The 15106-nt window shown below is 37.3% G+C and overlaps 1 protein-coding gene across 1 annotated transcript in view; it reads right to left on the bottom strand.

Moving 5' to 3' along the window:
- Nucleotides 1-15106, bottom strand: part of MALRD1 (MAM and LDL receptor class A domain containing 1) — a 604410-nt gene that overhangs the window by 513918 nt on the left and 75386 nt on the right. The window contains exons 9-11 of the mRNA XM_027121490.1: nt 12216-12382; nt 7056-7148; nt 6116-6323 (exon numbers count right to left, since the gene is read on the bottom strand). Coding sequence (XP_026977291.1) covers nt 6116-6323; nt 7056-7148; nt 12216-12382 — 468 coding nt within the window. The remainder of the gene's footprint in view (nt 1-6115; nt 6324-7055; nt 7149-12215; nt 12383-15106) is intronic.

Raw genomic sequence — 15106 nt, 5'->3', positions numbered from 1 at the left:
TTTCATTACCCGGATGTTTTATCAGTTAAAATGTCAATCACTGCACTTTCCACAGAACACTAAACACCACTGTCCTTTGAAAAATGAAAATTAATTTTTAAAATCCATCACTATAAAGATATATGAAAGCACAATGGTGCAATCACCTCTGTAAAAATCTTGGTGAACTTCTCAGGTGTTTTTACCAAAGACATTCGTTCCAGCACACTTCAAAGGACTTGTTTTAAAGTTTAATATTCTAGAACTTGACTGCACGATAAAATACAAGTCAAGCTTCCAACCAAGGTTGAAGTTCTTCCATTAATATTTCCCCTACATAATTCAAAATATTTAAGGTGAAGTTATAAATATCTGAAGAAAACCAGGAAGGCCAAACACATTCTGGCAGCTAATAAATGTCTTATGAAACCACATGTGTTAAACATCAAGTGTTTACAAAATCCAAAAAATCATGTATTCATATAAACAAAATGTATTCATTACAGTGATTGTGATTATGTGGTTGCTTTTATTTAAACTTCTGTGACTACAAAACACATTTCACCATCTCTAATCAGAAGATGAGATATGCCACAGCTCATAATTTTAGTGAAATTTCACTGAGTTCATCAGTTAGAGTAATATTTTTAAATTATGACAATGCTTTGTCTTGCATATGTAACCACTGAAGCACATTAGCAGAAGAAAAAGAATTTCATTGTGGCGGCTGAGGAAAATTCTGGATCGTGAAAATTAAAATATTTATGAACTCTCCAGTTTGGAAGTAAATCAGTTCTCTATTACGTAAGAAAAAAGTGTGCATGGGAATGCTCCATTCAATAAGCGTATATTAGGCTTTAATATGATTATAATATATAAACATTTTGTTAATATTTATTGAGAACCTACAAGGATCTTTTCTCCACTAAATATACATGTATTTCCCTTACCCTCAGGAAGTATTGTTAGTACTCAATATTTATTTTTCAAAATATGGAAGACATCCAGAGACAGTATCACGGTAAAGATTGAATGCATTGCACTGGATTCTTGGTTTAAGCTTCTTTCACTTGAATATTCTACCAGCTTCTCCTTTGAAGTGTAACAATTTATATTAGCAGGTTAAATGCTCTAACAACTCCTATTTATTCAATTAAAAGCTTTTTTCCCCATGGAATTGTCCAAACGGTTTTGAGTTAAACACACATCTGTCAATCCTGCCATCCTTTTTGGAACGTACAGTCTTTTTCTGTATGTTATGATTGAAAATTAGATATATATATATATATTCAAAATTTTATTGTGGTAAAATATACTTAATATAAAAATTACCTTTTTAACCATTTTTAAGTGTACAGTTGAGTGGCACTAAGCACCTTCACACTGCTGTACACCCAGCACCATCATGAATCTCCAGAACTTTTCCATCCTCCCAAATCCAAACTCCATACCCATTAAACACTTAGCCCCCATTTTTCTCTTCCCCTCACCCCGGCAACCACCATTCTGCTTCCCATTTCTATGAATTTGATTCCTCCAGGTAAGAGGAATCATACAATGTTTGTCCTATTGTGACTTGCTTATTTCACTTAGCATGTCTTCAAGGGTCAGCCACCTTGTAGCGTGTGTCTACATGTAAGCATTGGGTGTATTTTCTTTGTAAGTTGTTCAGCTAGTCAGTGTATACCTTTAGATATGTCTGGCACATGTTATATTAGAAATGTTTTAAAACTACATCGCATATTTATTTTATTCTTAAATGTCCCTATTTTATACAGGATCATGTTAATAACGATCAAAAATCTATTGTTGGGAATCATGCAGTATTTGTCCTTCTGTGACTAGCTTATTTCACTTAGCATAATGATTCCACTTATATGAGGTACCTAAAATACTCACACTCATATGTTATTCAGTTGGTATAAAGTTTCAGTTATGCAAGGTAATGTCTATAGTCAACAATACTGTATTATGCACTTTTGTCAATTGTTTTGCAATACTTAATGCTTTTAAAATACTTTTGCAATACTTAATGCTTGTCAAAAATACAGCCTTTTGTGAAGTATTTTGAGAAGGGAGAAGCAGAAAGAAAGCTCACTTGTCTGCCACTAACACCGGTTCAGCAGGGCCTTTTTTATGTTCATGTGAACGATGTATTTGAAGCTGAAGGTGCTGTGGAGGACAGGCGTTTCCTGCGCATCTCCTGCACCAATCGTGAGGATGGAGCCTTTTAGGGTGGAATTGGCAAAGTTTTACTGGACAAGAGCGTCTAGACTGTTTAGAACTTTGACAGGTGACATCCTCCACTCGGTAAGGGTTAGATGACTTCGGACAAGTCCTACAAAACTGCTTGAAGTAAACCTCGTGAGCGCGGGGTTCACACCTCGCACCTCCACTTTCCCATCCTTGCAGTAATCACAGCCTTCTTCCAGCTCTAAGAACTGGAAACGCCCGCCGCGCTCCTCGCTGGCTCCCGGCTCTAGCCACCACCTGTTCCCGCAGCGGCCAGCTCGCCTCGGTCAAGGTCACGCTGTCTGGGGCCTCCCCACCGGAGGCGGCTGCTTCAGGCTCCTGGGAGAACGCCTCCCCAGGCCTCCCGCGGCTCCCAGATCACCCACACCGTGGCCTGGGCCACGCCCTCCTCTAGGGACCACGGCCATTGGGGCGCCTTCCTCGGCGACACCTCTCCTGCCTCGGGGTGTCAGAGATGGTGGCCCTCCCTCTCCCTCCGGTGCCACCAGCTCCGCTCGCCCTCTGGGCCCCTTCAAGGAAGGTGATGCGGCGGGATGCAAGGACTCGGGACAGCGCGGGAAGCGCACGCGTCCCGGGGCACCGGGATGCCCTGCTTGGGGAGGCCCCCAACCTGGGTGCCGGGCGGGAGAGGCCGAGCCGCCTGCACCCGCACCCTCAGGTCCGGGATCACAGGGGCAGGGGGTCGCGGGTCTGCATAGCCCCCTGCACCGTCCCAGCGAGGGCTGCACCGAGATGTCGTGGCGCGTGTCCACCTGCAAGGGCCCATCGAGGCTGCTGACTGCAGGGTGAGGCGGGGCCTCACCTGCGGCAGGTGGTCCGTGAACCTTGCCCGCTGGGAGATGTGGAAACACTCGGCGACCCTCAGCTCACCGCAGCCCCGGAAAGACCACGAGGTTGTGCAGAGGAAGTGGGAGGGTAGCGCCGGCTCGGGTGCCGCCAGCGGCCCTGCCCAGCCGCGCCCTTGGCTTTGGCTGCCAGCGGATAGGGGTAAGGATCCTAGCGGGGGCGCAACCCGGTACATGCAACCGTCCAGCACCTTGGCCTCCAGGGCACCCACATGCATAGCCCCATCTAGTTAAGAAGATAAATCTTGCGTCAAGTGTTCTGACTACAAAAGAGGTGGGGGGAGGGCAGGGGAGGACAAGGAAAACTTTGGAGGTGAAGGATGTGGTGACAGTTTCACAGGTGTATGCGTATGTCCAAACTTATCAAACTGTATACATTGATTTTGTGCCGATTTTCATACAATAATTATACCTTAATAAAACTATTTTAAAATGTATTGTTTGGAATAATGCCCTTAGGGATTAGTGAAGTACTGGGAGTTTTGTTTCTATCATGAAAGGCCTCCAATTTGCCTCTTAAGACTACTTTTTTTTTTTTTTTATTGCCACCTGTTTTCTCTCTCAGCCATCTCTTCAATTCTGAAGTCTTTTAGGCACAGTGGTTCTCAAACTTTAATATGCAGGTGAATCACCTGGGACATTGTTAAAATGAAACTCCGGATTCTGTAAGGCTGGGTTATAGCCTCAAGTTCTGCATTTCAAAGGAACTCTCAGATGCTGCCGCTGATACTGCTGGTCAAGGAAGTAACGCTATAATATAGCAAACTCTGGCAAAACCCATTTTCCCTTCACCATTAACCGCTTTTGAAAAGGCACTAGGCTACAGGCTCAATCAACTATATTTGTCAAAACAGTATAAAAGTAAGAGGAACTTGGTAAAGAAAGAACACCTGAGTGAATGTGCCTTTTGCAAAAATCACACTGACTACAGATACCAACTGACAATATTCATGAGTTAATATTTACCGAGTCTCCAGTACTCCTGGTGATTTCAAACTATATCTATGAGCTACGGCACTCTGGAGATTCATCCTATACTGAGATACAAAGAAGATACAAAAGCACTTTCCTTGTGCTTCATGAACTTTAAAATTCTCTTTTTAAGAAAAATTTGTATAATGAATTCAAATTTGTAAAATATAAATTTAAAAGTATGTGGGAAATGTTTCAAAGTGGCTTTAACTTTCAAAGGAAAGCCTCTTAATTTGTAATAACATATGCATGCATGTGTATATATGCACAATGTTAAACACTTTAGTGCAGAAAATAGTGTAACGTTATATCAATTCTAATAATTCAATTACTATATAAATAATTTCCTCAAAGCAAAAATGATTGTACAAATATTTACATGAAATACTCATGCTGACATCAAAGTATATGGATATTTTGTAACATGTAACACGGCTACCTTTTTTTTTGGTCATATCCCTTACATAAGGTTGATCTCAAGCAAGCATGACAGGTTTTCTTGGGTCAAATGAGCTTACATTGTTTGGAATACTTATCAGACTAAGAAGTAACACTATCTGTTGATAAGCACAGCCATCTGTCCCTGAATTCACACAAAGGAAATGGCAGGATGGTATCAAGATATACTCTATGGGGAAAATGCCAGATAAGTAATCAATAAAACTTCAGTAAAGGAGGAGAAATGGGAAAATATGTCCAAAATCAAATGCTAAAGTATCTACCAATACTCTAGGTGGAATTCGATTAAGAAAACCAATTAAAAGGAAAGCCTTCACCAGAGGAAAAAAAGGAGAGAAGCAGCTAAGTTTCCATATGTAGAATTGAAAAGATAAGAAATATATTTACTTTCAGTTATTGGAATTGAGAATAATACAAACCATTAGAAAGGTGAATTTCTCCAAAAGAAATGAACCAAATTGTTTGTTAAAAAGCATTTAAATGAAGCATAAAGAGGAATGTGACACTCACATTGGAGGAAATGGTCCTATTTTTTAATGAACAAAAAGAGAGCACCGAAAATATCCACAGAGATCATATTGGTAAGGAGATTATTTTGCTTCAATCTATGGTTAAGACCAGGTGTCTGAGGAATTAATTGAATTCCTGCCTACAAACAGGCAGAGGATTTCTCGCTTGCTTTCCCATCTTCCCTTTTCTACACCCCAGTCCACTGCTGCTAATAAAATGCTTACTTGCCCATCAGCAGAAGCATTTTCATTAAAAAAGTGACATTTATCTTACTGCCATACTTTTCTTTTGCTCAACAAAATATATCACTAAAATAAAACACTGCAGCAAAATAAGTGTCAAATTTTTAATAATTAAAAAACCCTCTTGTTTGTGACATAAAAATTGGATGCATTTAGTTTTAATTCATTTCTAAAGAGACACAAGTATCTTAGTTGCTAAGTTACCTCATATGAGAACCATCACGTAGGTTGTAAATTACATTATATTTCCTTTCTCATACAACTAGGTTTGAATAGTCATGGAATTTCTCATCATTACTCCTATCAAAGACTCTCCATAAACGGTCTGAAATGAAGTTGTTGGGCTTTTTTGCCTAGTCATGAATACTAACCATGGCTGACAGGATTTCTATGTCACCATGGTTGTCTGGAAGGCCATGGCAGCCCTTCTCCTCTTTACCCTTTCCCCTCAGCTTCCTACATGATTGGTCAGAATAGAAAAAGCCCTACATTTAATAAAGGTTAGCAATCCATAATATATGTCTCCAAAGAGAAGAGTACAAATAGGTTCCCTCTCCCATCCATTTTCCTCTTTAATCAACACACACACACACACACACAAACACACACAACTAATCACGACTATTCATTTGTTGAACAAATAGAGATTTCAAGTGTTAGCAAAAAGCACCAAAACATCATAGAGATGTAGGATAGAGACGCCCACGAGGAATAGTAGTGATGGCTTCAGAATGAGAATGTACATTCATCTTACTTCATACAAATTAAATGTACCTTGCTCAAGACAAAGACTCTTAAATCCAAGCATAGTCATGAATGTGAGCATATGAGTGAGTAAACCATTAATTTACTTACAGCAAGTCGCTGGATCCTCATCACTCTCATCAGAACAGTCCTGCTGAGAGTCACAGACCAATTCCTGGGCGATGCACTGGCCGCTGGCACAAGTGAATTCATCTGCAGAGCAAAGCTGTCTGGATGGGGCCTGTGCACAGGCGTAGACCCAGAGCTCGTCTAGCCCAATAAAACCTTTCTGGCTCAAAATAGTCCCTTCAAAAATAATCTTCAGGGAAAAACAAAGAACAATTTGTGAGCTTACAATCTCTTCAAAAAGACCCAAAAACAAATAATAGAGATTAAAGAATTATTAAGAAAAATGCCTGTTTAAAGAGCAAGCAAATACAACTAAGAATGAAGTTCCTATTTGATCAGCTTGACCCACACACGTAAGACTGACGGGCACATTAGATCCACTGAGGCCTCTGAGAAACGACCCATGATCTGACGAAAGCATCCCATTTAACCACCGACAACGTCCCTGACTACAAACTTGTTGTTTGGTCATCTTCACAGCCCGCTTACTTTAATATTCAAGGAAAAGAATAAATGTTAACACTACTTATACTAGAGCTATAACTGCATTTGGTTTTTTAACTACTAAAATTAGTTATTGCAATGCATGAAGGGAAATGTCAGGCAGACAGTAAGATACACAATAGAACATTTAAAAGAATAAATTTAGGGCTTCCCTGGTGGCACAGTGGTTGAGAGTCCGCCTGCCGATGCAGGAGCCTACGCGTCCGGAGCCTGTGCTCCGCAATGGGAGAGGCCACAACAGTGAGAGGCCCGCCTGAGTAGGGCTAGGTACAATGAAAAGTAATTGCTCTCCCCAGATATACAAGTCTACATCCCTAATTTCAATGCTAATTTAAATTAAGCAATGGGTGATAAATTCATAACTACAAAGCTAAAAATTGAACTCATGATAAAAAATACTTGTTTTTCCCTTTTATACCTGAAATGTCTTCAGTCCTTCTGGTATTAACACATCTGCTTTCACCCATTTTCTGTGAGTTGATATGCTGTATGTCCAAAATATTTCTTCTTCCTTTGATCCAAAGAAAAAGACATCACTCATTCCCCAAATTCTACTCCCATAGTTATATATGTGCTCTCCTAATTATATTTCAGTAGATTTTACCCTACCTGTAGGATATTAAGTACTAAGAAATCTAAAGTATTGGTTAAAAAGCTATATAACATTTTAAAAGAAAAATGAAGAAAAGGAGAGGGGAAGGGATGAAAAGATAGAGCACAGAGGATTTTTAGGGTAGTGAAAATACTCTTTATGATAATATAATGATGGATACATGTCATTCATTATATATTTCTCCAAACCCATAGGATGTGCAACACAAAGAGTGAACCCTAATGTAAACTAGAGACTTCAGGTGATAATGACATGTCAATGTTGATTCATCAATTGTAACATGTGTACCAGTCTGGTGGAGGATGCTGATAATGGGTGAGGCTAAGCATGTGCGGGGACAGGGGGTATAAGGGAAACCTCTGTACCTTCCTCTTGATTTTGCTGTGAATCTAAAACTGCTCTATAAAAATTATTGTTTTTAAAAATAAGGAAATAAAGCATGTCTACATAGTAAAGCTGCCTATTTTTTTTTTATGATGGAGAGTAAGGACAGAACAAAAATTTGAACGGAATCTTGAATAAAGTACTGCACTTCAAAAAATAAAACTCTAAACAGCAACTAATAAACCAGCTATTTATATCTTAATCCCACTGACATTACTTCATTTTGCAATATTGCCAGGATAACAGGAAAGAAAAAATGGCAGGCAAATATTTAACACGAAAGTTAAAAAATTGCTATCAGACATATTTTCTGTACAATCTCACCTTACATATTTTTTCCTATGGAAGAATTCATTCCAAGTTCCAAATAATACACTTGTTTCCTGGAGATTATACTTCTATTTGATTCTCCAGTCACTCAGTCAAAGACCTTTTCATGTCTTCTAAAGCATGCTATGTCATGCAATTGTATGGTGATCATTTTCTAGTTGCAAAGTGTATCCAAAATTATGTTACTATATACTATGAGGTCAGATATTCGATAAAAGTCTATAATGTACTCCACAATTTTGCCTATGGTAGTGGACTTTATGATTTACGACTGTGCTTTTATGTTCTGAAATAATCCTCTTTTTCCTTAGATTTAGTGAAATACAGGTATAATGAACTATAGTGAAAATGCAGACAGTGGCATAAATATGTCTCAGGTTGAGCTCTGAGACTACCTCTGTGTTCTCCTTCTGAGAGATAGGAAACAGCACTGAAAGGTGACATCTAGTTGTAATTCAAATGACACATGACACTCATACTTTTTCAGACTGTCGTTGGCCTTCATTTCCTCACTTGGTTTCACTTATTTCATTCATACTTAAGATTTTCTAAAAATGAATCTATTTTTAACTTAGTCCTTTGCCCTTTGTTATCTACTCCAATTTCCAAGTCTTAAGTATTTCAGAAGATAGTCGAAACCAATTAAAATATACTTCATTCCATTACTTATTCATATCAATGGTTAAGACTTCCACAAGACAATGAAACATACATGGGGGACACATTTTCAGCTGATAGCTTCCAGGTCACATCACAATGAAGTGAAGTTATAAAAAGTTGATAAATACAGCAAATTTTGCTTTCAATAATTTCTAATGCAACGTCAATTATTTAGCATCGAGACACGACATTCTCCACAGATGCTGTTAGTGACACTGCTTGGCAAGCTGCATTCACCATGTCCCCTCACTTTAATTTTATGAGGATAATTTACAGCTATTGTGCTCTTTCTTCACTGATTCCCCCGTTCTACTTGAAGAAGAATGCATTTACATTTTTTTCAGAAAGCTGAGCAGAGTTCTTTCTAAACTTAAATGGTTTTTCACACAAGAAGTTAATGGTATATTGTGTCTGAAATCCAGAATTTTTTTAACACATTATCCTATCTGACAACACAAGCAATGAAAAGGAAAAAGGATTTACCTCAACTAAATGAAATCAGCTTTTATTTTATTTTTGTCCTTACTCTCAGACTCTTATCTAGTTACTTTCAACAGGTGTCAATGTAAAAAAGAAACCCTCAGTTCCGAAAAGCCTTTCAAGGGATGTTCTAATTTTCTATTATCCTAAAATCAATCAAAATTATTTAAATGTCTTTATTCCCCTAGACCAGGATCAATAATGCCATTTTACCTTTCAAGAAAAATATTTATCGCTAGATCTCTTAGAGATCAGCTTATCCTTCCCCCTTTCAATGAAAAAAAATCAAGGTATCAAATTCAAGGTTATTTTTTTTTAACTACTTTTGATTGCATGTGGTGAGAGGACCATGTACTGTGGCAAAAACCTTCCTTCAAGGAGAGCTTATTATAGCTTTAAAATCTGTATCATACAAGAAGAGATATTTTCTAAGGCATTTTCTTTCCTGTCCCAACTATGTGTTCCTGCTATTTATTTGCCAGTGGGAATTTTAAAATATGTAAAAGGCACCACAAGCTGGACACCCCCACTATCCTTGGCTCACTGACATGGCAGCTGTCCTCAGGATAAAAGATAGGCCATTGCTATGATTATTTTCTTATAGATGATGGACAGAGACTTAATCCTAAGAATAGTTCGATGGTACAAACTAGAACTGCTACACACTGAAGCTGACTTGAAAAGTTTCAACTTTTTAGTTAACTTGTCTTTCACCTGTTTTCTATTTCTCAGGTTCTAAAGTACTCTGAAAATAAAGAAAATTACCCTCAGCATTCTCACCAGATATTTCTTGGTTCATCAGCACATTTCGTTCTAAGGGTTATTTTCGTTATTCTATTCATGGAATATGTAAATGATCATTTTCATCAAGAGCTAATTTTTTAAATGATAGGTTTGAAGTCCTTTTTAACTTTGTGATAAAACATCAACTTGTAATTTAAATGTGCTTTGATGCAGTTTGCATCGGTGACCAACGTTTTACGTGTATAGAGCACAGCAAATAGTGGCAGAAAAGACTGGACACTGCCTTGCAGAATTCTGGGTAAACTAATGGATCAAACATCAGTCAACACTCTCTAAGATGTACCCCCAATCGGTTCTGATTAGCACACTAGGTCAGTTCTCCATAATTAACTTCTTCTTTTCCTATAATGTGGGAGACGGAATCTTGGTAAGTCTATTCTCATTGTATGAGGTGGTATCTGAAGCCAATTTGTTTGCACTTTTTTCTTGTGCAACCCCAGAGCCAGCAGAGGAATGATATTGCTCACTCTCAATAATTCAAAACTCCATATCCACACACTGAAACTTAAAATCCATCACTGATGTTCAGGGTAGATTAAAATAATCCTTAGTATTAGAAGACAGATAACAAGTTTCTACTCAAACTTAGGACAGTGACTCATTCAAAATCTAATGACTATTGATTACCCACCATGTGAAAAACACTATTGTAGGACCGTATATTTTTAAAGCATCTTTAAGTATAATATAAGCTCAACAAAATTATTCCAGACTTTTTTTTTATGCCTTTGTGAAGAAGGATTTGGAAATTACAGAAAATTTCAAGTTGCATGGAACACGGCACAGGTGATAATAACTAAAAGGTGCTTAAAGCTTGAATGGCATAACATATACGGTTAAAGTTGAACCTCTTTTTTTTTTTTGTAAAATTTCTCTCAATTATCTGGAAAGTTTGGAGTATTACACAAAGGGCAGGGAGAGGTTTCTGTCCCTCCACCCACCCCACACCATGTCAAATTGAATGAAATATATCAAATAGATTCTAGGGCAGTGGACTGCCAAATATTGCTACAAAAAAAAATGTTACAAAATGCTACAAATTGTGTCTCATCCGGGTAACAAAGGACAATGTATTAGGCCATCTGATGAGAGTAGTCATTCAACTTCATGCTTTAGAAGTCTGGAAAAGAGAAGTAGAAGAAAAAAGACTGGATATGACGAAAACAACACAAAAGGAAAAGGGAGAGATGATATGATAGAACTCAGAAGAAAAGGGGAATGTCTCTTGAATGTTCAAGTATCTTGGTAATAAGCAGTCTGATACTTGAGGATTAATTATGAAGTCACTGCAAACTTCAGAAAAGAATAGAAGAAAATGCTGTTGGCAGATGGTTAGTGGCACTTGTTAAGTACAGATGACAAACTTTTGTTGAATAATCAATCTGGCTGACGTCATGCAGAAGTTTCAACTGGATTTATCCAAAGTATTCCTGAGCCCAAGGAAACTTCTTGCTTGGATACTTTTACTGTCTTTCTTTTCCAATGTCAGAATTCCTGCAATTATTGTCAAATGTTTCCCATTTGTAGAATAACTGCTGTTTACCCCTATGATTTTTTTCCTCCTACCTATAAATAAATTCTTCTTCACAATAGAAGTTCTTAAAGTGTCTCAAGTGTTTTCCCAATTGTAGAGAATTGTTTTCAGTTAGTTAGGTTAAAAAAAAAAAAAGGGATTTGTTTATTCACTAGCATTACCACTACAACTTTCACTCTGCCCAGCACACCATTTTTTTTTAATTTATATGACTCATTTGGCTGTATTTAATCAGCAATTACCAATCTTTTAAAACTGTATCTACTGTACCAGAACAAGTAATTTGCTTCCATCATATTTACAGCTTTAAGTATACAGAGATCAAAAATCCAGAACAGATCACATCAGAGCTTCAGTATAGAGTTAACAATACAGAATCCCAAATATATTATTACACCATAGTGTTTAATGTATTTTCATGAATTTTACCAATTTTATGAAATATTTTGCAAACTACCACAGTGTACATGACAATATCTCCTAAACCAGCTTCTTAATACTTCTTTTTAAACGTATACCAATTAAACAACATTTGTGTTATTGTATAGCACAGGGAACTACATTCAATATCCTGCAATAAACCATAATGGAAAAGAAAAAAACAAATTACCCCTCAGAAGCAAAAAAAAAAAAAAAAAAAAAATTAAAGGTATCCCAAATAAAGTCAAGATAAGGAATAGCCTACATGCAACTGAGAAATGGAAACAGAAGTTGCCAAGAATAGAAATTTCATTTATTCAATGAATTTGAAATTGATGCAAGTTTCTTCTCACCTTTTTATTATACAGTCCTACTCTCAGAACACTGTTTTCCATAGAGTAATAGAATTGAAGATGACAGCTCTTGCCCAAGCAGTGACACACAGAGCTATTTAGATAAGCCCTGCTGCCTAAATGGTTAAGAGTAGAAGCATGCTTAGCCCCTACCCATATATAGTAACCTGAAAAATAAAGGGGAAAAAACGCAACTTAGAAAAAATTAGCTGCTTTCTGTTTGAACAAAATTATTGTATTACTTTTCCAAATCAAGCTCGAAACACAAATATTTTATTTAAAAGAATACGATGTTTTTAAAAGACTGCATCAACTACAAATTACAGATTTTCGTTTCCATATTTGATTTCTAAAATGCATTGTAATCTCCTCCTAATTCCTAAAATCAGTTTGACAATACCTTCAATATGAAAATTCAATATTCTTATAAAAAGAAATCTACTGATATAAAAATCTCTGTGCCACCAAATGATCATTCTTCTGAATATAACAATGCAATCTTTCTTTAATCAAAAATTCCTCATCTTTCTTCCCAAAATTATTTTCCCTTTTGATTATTTTTTCTATTCTTCACAGAAAAACTTTTACCTTTTAAGGGAATATAATTTAAACTGCCCTCTTTCTTACCAAACTACATGGAAGCATCATATACTTACAGTCCTACTAAACTACACATATGGATTGTATAGTACATAAAAATACTGTCAATCAATTTTTTCCATCTGATTCTTAAAACCAATTTGGATTGCTTTTGAACTCAATAATATACACAATACAGAGATACAAAGATATTTCTATGTTTTATAACTTCAATTTTCAAAGATAAAGTCTTTCAAATGTTTTATTTCTTTGTAAGAGAGCAAATATTCCTGCAACATCTAAAAACGCTGAACTTAAATTCAGTGAAATTTATTTACTAGACATGTTAGCCTTTAATCAAACTAGTATATAATAAGTTAATACTTTTCCTCTGACCTATACGTAAGGAAATGATAAATAAAATAAAAACACATTTTTACAAAAGCAGAGACAGACTAAACAAGATAAAACATCTCAAAAGATAAGGAAAAAATAGATATGCCAAGTGATGAGCAGGGCTGAAACCACAGAACTCTTGGATGTTGGGACCAGAAGCAGGCTGTAGTAGCTAGAATTCTGACTAATTTAAATGTTGCAAAATCCTGGATGAACAGAGTCAAATTCTCTCTATGAGGTCAAAGATTAGGTCTGGAAATCATTCTCGTAAACTGAGGTGGGAAAGATACTTATCCTCACTGTTGTGGGCTATGGCTAAGAGACAGTACGTGCAAAACTCCAAGCATTACCATCAAGTATAAAACCCTGAACCAGGATTGTTACTCAGATAAGGTTCTGGGTTGCTGAGTAATACCACGATAAAATTGCTGAACAAGGAGGTAGGAACAAAGTAGAAGAGCAGGAAAGAGTAAAGTGGGTTTAGAAAGAGAACAAATCTCATTGAAAAAAAGCCTGCAAAATTTCCAGTTTCTGGACCACCACGTAAGAAGCTTGGAAGTTGTTATTCCTGTCCACTTAGCAAGAAAATATATGAACAAACTGAAAATCAACAACTCTTCTTAGACCCCTAGGAAAACTGAGGTCATGGTACAAACCACTGTGCAAGAATTGGTGAGGTAAGCAGATACAGAGAATCACAACTTTCAAGAGCAGAATCCCAAAATTGTATGGGAAAGTACAGGGGTGGAAAAAACTAGATTGTGATTGATGAACTGCTGGAGGCTCAGTGTGAAAACATTTGCGAGTTAAAAACTCCAGGCAGCCCCATCTTAGGGAGGACCCCACTCTTTTGTGAGTTTTACCTTCAGGAGCCCTACCAGGTTCTCACAGTAAGAATCAGAGAAAAATCCTCTTGTGCCTACAGCTGGGGGAGAGGAAAAGTAGTCATTTTGAAATATACCTGGACTCTCCTGTTATCCTTAATAAGGCTTTCACTCAAGAGAAGCTTTACAACCAGCTAACCGACTGGAGATCCTAACTGGGAGAAGTGAGATATCTAATCTAGCAGGTTCTAACCTTCCACACGACAGGAGCAGAATACCCAGATCCAGCCCCCACTGGATCAAAGACTGAGATCCATTCATAGGACTACAGGATGCTTCCCTTCCCCTCACAACTTATCACCACATCAAAAGTGGTCCTGTATGATAACAAGGAAATAGTACCAAAAGAACTGCGGGTCTCAGACCTTATTTCAGAAGATATCTTTAGAGAAACCCGAAGACAACAGTGGGACCAAAACAAGAACACTACATGAAATTTTAGTCTCAGACATTAACGGCTACAGCCAACAGTAAACAGAGCCTAAACTCTAGTTGGATAAACATAAAAGCTCACATTAAATACCTATCTACCTTAATTCCTTTTATGCAGTACATTATGCCTGGCTTTCACACACACAAAAATTACAAGGCATACTAAAAGGCAAAAAAAATATATAGTTTGAAGAGAAAGAAGAGACATCAGAACCAGACCCAGATCTGGCAGGGATGCTGGAATTATCAGACTGGGATAAATAAGTTAAGAGTTCCAGTGGAAAAAGTAGAAAACATGCAAAAAAGATAATGTAGGCAGAGAGTTGGAAATTCCAGGGAAGAATCAAAAAATGCTAGGGGTAAAAAACAGTATAACAGAAATGAAAAATGCCTTCAAAGGGCTCATTAGCAGACTTGACTCAGCTGAGGAATGAATCTCTGAGCTTAAGGATATGTCAATAGAAACTTGCAAAACTGAAAAGCAGACAGGAAAAAAAATTAATAACAGTGAAGAAAGGAGTGATTCTATCTAAGAACTCTGGGGAAACTACAAAAGGTGCAACATATGCGTAATGGAAATATGAGAAGAAGAAAGAGAGA

The sequence above is a fragment of the Aethalodelphis obliquidens genome, unplaced genomic scaffold (assembly GCF_003676395.1).
Source record: "Aethalodelphis obliquidens isolate GAN/ISIS:26980383/991018 unplaced genomic scaffold, ASM367639v1 scaffold23, whole genome shotgun sequence".
Classification (NCBI taxonomy): Eukaryota; Metazoa; Chordata; class Mammalia; order Artiodactyla; family Delphinidae; genus Aethalodelphis; species Aethalodelphis obliquidens.
Note: the sequence above shows the minus strand (reverse complement) of the source record. Positions and strands in the feature narration are given on the sequence as shown.